Raw genomic sequence first — 5,176 nt, 5'->3', positions numbered from 1 at the left:
ATGCCACGTTAGATGGAGTATATTAGGTCATACATAAATTTAGAATATATAATAAATTCTAATTGAGCGCTTAAATTAAATTATCAAATATTGGTAATAATATACGTTCTCCCGTGCTTCTAGACATGGTTCAACTCTACATATTCTTGTATAGTCAAAGGGGATCAATTTTTTGATTTTAAAAATTTCTTATAACTTAATTTATAACAATTTTCTTATAACAATTTCATTGGATATTTATCTTCAAGACGATTTATTTATGGGGTAGTACATTATTTAGGAAATGGTTAATTCTGGGTATGTGGCATTTACATGTTTATCAAGAGAAAAGGCCTTGTAAATTAAGGAATAATAATCCCCTCAATGAAGTTATGGTTTAAATTTTGACGAATTATTGAAGCTCTCTTTTGTTTCCTATATAAATATGTAGCTTCATATCAAACACAATACGTGTGTCAATTGTTTATAAATCATATATAGCGGCAAATTTAACCTTAGATTGCTGAAAAAGGGATCGACTCTTCTCCGTCAATTCTGGGAACAAGGAAAAAGGAATCATAAGGCCTGTTAATCATTAGGTTATTTCTGGAAAGATTATTTCACAATATACTTATTCCTTGCAAGATTTTCAGATCTGCATATCTTCAAGGATCATATTTGTTAGGGCTGGACAAAACTCCAGAACCGAAATCGAACTGAGTGGTTCTTCTTAAGTTAAATATCCGAACGGGTATTTGAATCGAAAATCGACGGGTTTAGTTCAATTTTCGGTTCTAGATCAAGAACCGAATAAGAATTGAATCTCTCTAATTTTTTAAATTAATTTAAATTGATAAACAAAACTATTTTATTTTTTCTAAACAAATTTGCTAACTAGCTAATTTAGCTTAAACCCAAAAATATGATTTTCCCATTTCTAATTTTCAGTTTAAAGCCAACTTAATCAAATTGATCTAAGTTTTATCCAAATCTGTTACTCTACCATAGTGTTATTTCAACCGTTCTGGAGAAATCGAATTGAAGCTCGACAACGCCTCTCTTAATTTTTGTGAGCTCGCTATCTTCCTTTTCCTGTGATTTTGATGAGTGTAATTCACTCATTAAACTAAAGCTTCTAAATCAAGTTTTTTGATGTGTTCTTGAGCATTTTTAAACGTTTTGATGTGTGTGTTAGTGTTGTTTTCCAGTTTGGACAACTCTCGAGAAAATACCACTATTGGGAACCGGTGATGAGCAAAAATGATGATCAATGAAATGGAGCATGAATAAGCAAGTATTGAATAAGATTAGAGTGGAAAATAGTCTTGGAAAAACAAAGAGAAGAGAAGCAAAGCAGTGGCATTGGCGTCATGGCGCCCCAAAGAGAGGCAATTCCAGTAGAAACCTGGGCGCCATGGCGCCCAATGAAGAAAAGGCAAGCAGAGACTTGGGCACCACGGCGCCAAACCTGGGCGCCATGGCGCCTGTTCCCAAAACGTTAAAACCCGAATTTTTAAGTATCTTTTCGGCCCAAAAATCATACCCTAACCCTGGAGAACCCTTAGAAAATATAAATACCCAGCTGAAGAACAAAAGAAGGGGGTTAGAAGGCTGAAGAGGCAAGAAAAAGAGAGGCACCAATTGAGAGAAGATCGACCTGATTTTGGAGAAAAAGAAGGGAGAAACTGAGAAATCAAGCCACAAGATTGAGAAATAGAGCAATAACCTGAGTTTTTTCTTATCTTTCTCTTCTTCATGCAATTTAATTCGTATTTTATCATGTTCTTCTTCTCAATCATGAACTAAGTTGTTAAATCTAGGGTTTGATGTAACCTATTTGAGACATGATTCAATTTCTTTATAGTATTTCCATTTAATTTTCCAGAATTGATTTGTATTGTTCTTGCTTAATGCTCTCAGTTGCCTGATCACCAATTGAATGAATTGATGTTCTAAATTTGACGCTCAACCTAGGTTTGTAGGTTTCAAGAGAAAGTACGAATCTTTGAGGGTAAAACAAGAACCAAGTGCGTGATAATCTTTATATATTTAATTCGGAATAGAGATATTTGGGTTAAAATATAGAGATAGGTTCTATTTGACGCTCGAGAGGGAAAAATAGAATTAATTTAGGATTCTTGCCTATGAATTTGGGAAATAGTTGATGGAAATATCTATAGGGATTGAGAATTATGTCGAGAATACGGTGAAATCATTCCCTAGACATTACGTAAATTTGATTTAGTCTTTAGAAATTGCCTCACTTTTATTGCACTATTTAATTCATTGACGTTAGTTTAGTATTCAAACATTAATTTAACACTCGATTGTCTAGATAAAGTAAACGCGGACACAATTATAGTACTCAGTGGAAGTCGAATATCAATCCCTGTGGGTTCGACACTTTTCAATTCTTTAATTTACTACAAAACTTGACACCGTGCGCTTGAGGTATAAAATCACGTTATATAAAACGCGTGGCAAGTTTTTGACGCCGTTGCTGGGGATTGATTCATTTGAATTCAGTTGATATTATTACCGATCGGTGTTCATTTTACTCTAGATTTTATTTTTACCGTTATTTTTATTTTACTTCTTTTGTGTCTATCTTTAAAAGTTTCCTTTTGATTATTTTCAACTGTTTATGCGAAGGGCGAGAAATCTAGATCTACTACCTGTTGATCCTGAACCAGAACGCACATTTCGCATTCTCAGAGGTATACAAAGAAACGAACGGGAAGCAATGGCAGAACAGGATGTTAGAGCAGCCAATGAGGATAACCAACAAAGGGCTATTCGGGACTACATAAGGCCGGTTGTCAATGACAACTATTCCGGCATCGCACACCCAGCAATTGCTGCAAACAATTTCGAATTGAAGCCAGGGTTGATACACATGGTACAACAAAATCATTTTGGGGGTGCTGCAGTAGAAGACCAAAATGCTCATCTTGGATCCTTTTTGGAAATTTGTGACACGGTGAAGATGAATGGGGTTACTGAAGATGCAATTAGACTCCGCCTATTCTCGTTCTCTTTAAGGGATAAAGCAAAGGCTTGGTTCCAATCACTACCGTATGGCTCAATTACAACTTGGGATGATTTGGCTCAGAAATTCCTCACCAAGTACTTTCCACCTTCTAAATCAACTCAACTTCACAGTGAAATTAGCCAATTCAAACAACTCGACTTCGAGCCATTCTATGAAGCCTGGGAAAGATTTAAAGATTTGCTTAGGAGATGTCCTCAACATGGGTTCCAGAAATGGATGCAAATTGAGATATTTTATAATGGGCTAAATGGGCAGACAAGGACTATGGTAGATGCAGCTGCGGGAGGCATTTTAATGGCTAAAACAGCAGAGGCTGCATATGCTTTATTGGATGACATAGCCACTAACAGTTACCAATGGCCAAGTGAGAGATCGGGTGTAAAGAAAGTAGCAGGATTTCATGAAGTGGATCCCATCACCGCACTAGCAGCTCAGGTTGCATCACTCACAAATCAGATAGTCACGCTTACCACTCAAGGAAATCAACAGAAGGTAGATTCAATCATGAGTGCTTCTTCTTCAAACCAAGAGACAGAGGTCACAAACGAGCAGGCCCAATATGTCGACAGTAGAAACTACAATCAAAGAGGAAGCTACCAAGCTAATCACTACCATCCAGGGCTGAGGAATCACAAGAACTTGTCATATGGCAACAATAGAAACACACTTCAACCTCCACCCGAATTCAACACTCAAAATTCTGATGGGAAACCACCCTTGGAAGACATCCTTGGGACGTTCATTTCTGAGACAAGATCACGCTTCAACAAAAATGAATTACGGTGGGATAATATTGAAACACATGTGTCCAACATGGGAGCCACAATGAAGAATCTGGAAGTCCAAATTGGCCAATTGGCTACCTCAATGAAGTCTCAGCAAAAAGGAAAATTTCCCATTGACACTGAGGTTAACCCACGGGAACACTGCAATGCGATCATCCTAAGGAGTGGTAAAATGGTTGAAGAAAGCAAACCTAAGAAAATTGTGGTGCCTACGTCGGATGTCATAGTTACGGAGGAAAGGCAGAGTGAAAGGCAGAAAACTGAGGCAGAGGGTACAAAGATCTATAAGCCTTACTCGCTCTCATTTCCGGACAACCCACCAATCTTGAAGCCCCCACTACCATTCCCACAGAGGTTCATGAAGAAGAAATTTGATGACCAATTTGCAAAATTCCTAGAAGTCTTCAAGAAAATCCACATCAACATTCCCTTTGCAGAAGCTTTGGCCCAAATGCCTAACTACGCCAAATTCTTGAAGGAAGTGATGTCAAATAAGAAGAAGCTGGAGGAGTTCGAGACAATTAAGCTAACAGAGGGGTGTAGTGACATACTTCAGAAGCTTCCTCACAAATTGAAAGATTCAGGCAGCTTTAACATCCCGTGCAATATTGGTGGTATCACATTTGATAGGGCACTGTGCGACCTTGGAGCTAGTATAAACCTGATGCCCCTATCAGTGTTCAAAAAGCTGGGTCTTGCAGAAGTGAAGCCCACAACCCTCACTTTGCAACTGGCGGACAGATCGATCACATATCCCAAATGCATGATTGAAGATGTATTGGTGAAGGTCGATAAGTTCATCCTTCATGTGGACTTTGTGGTGTTGGACATGGACGAGAACGAGAAAATATCGTTGATTCTTGGTCGACCTTTCCTAGCTACTGGAAGAGCATTAATTGATGTCCAGGAAGGAAAATTGACACTGCGGTTTAATGAAGAGCATGTGACTTTCAACATCCATCAAGTAGAAAAGCCTCAAGAAAAAGTCAACATTTGCAATATGGCCCAATCGGCTGAAGCAGTTTTAGGTTATAGAGAAAAAAGGAAGTGTTCTATGACCCTTTAGAACAATATATGGCTCTCAATTACTTAGTAAGGGATGCATCTACTGATGGCAAATACTCAGGAGCCGAAGAAGTAGTGGATGTCATATTCACCCAAGAAGTTGATCCACCTGACAAAAAAGAAGACTATGTGGCTAGGCTTTTGAAACCTCCAAACATTGTCAAACCAAAAGAGGTTTTGAAGGCTACATCGAGGTTCAAACCGCCTAATTTTATTGGCCATGCTACGATGAAGGAGAATGCAAAGCCGAGGGTAAAATTCAGAAACAAGAAAGATGCTCCACCCGAAGATCCAC

The 5,176-nt window shown here is 38.1% G+C and overlaps 1 protein-coding gene across 1 annotated transcript; it reads left to right on the top strand.

Annotated features, from left to right (window-relative positions):
* Positions 1–2,722: 2,722 nt before the first annotated feature.
* On the top strand, positions 2,723–4,882 carry LOC111380876. The gene has a single exon (XM_023004538.1). It carries the CDS (start codon positions 2,723–2,725, stop codon positions 4,880–4,882), a length of 2,160 nt encoding a protein of 719 aa, XP_022860306.1.
* The last annotated feature ends 294 nt before the right edge of the window (positions 4,883–5,176 follow it).

The sequence above is a fragment of the Olea europaea genome, unplaced genomic scaffold (assembly GCF_002742605.1).
Source record: "Olea europaea var. sylvestris unplaced genomic scaffold, O_europaea_v1 scaffold2221, whole genome shotgun sequence".
NCBI lineage: Eukaryota > Viridiplantae > Streptophyta > Magnoliopsida > Lamiales > Oleaceae > Olea > Olea europaea.
The sequence above is the reverse complement of the archived record's forward strand: the minus strand, read 5'-3'. Positions and strand labels throughout refer to the sequence as shown.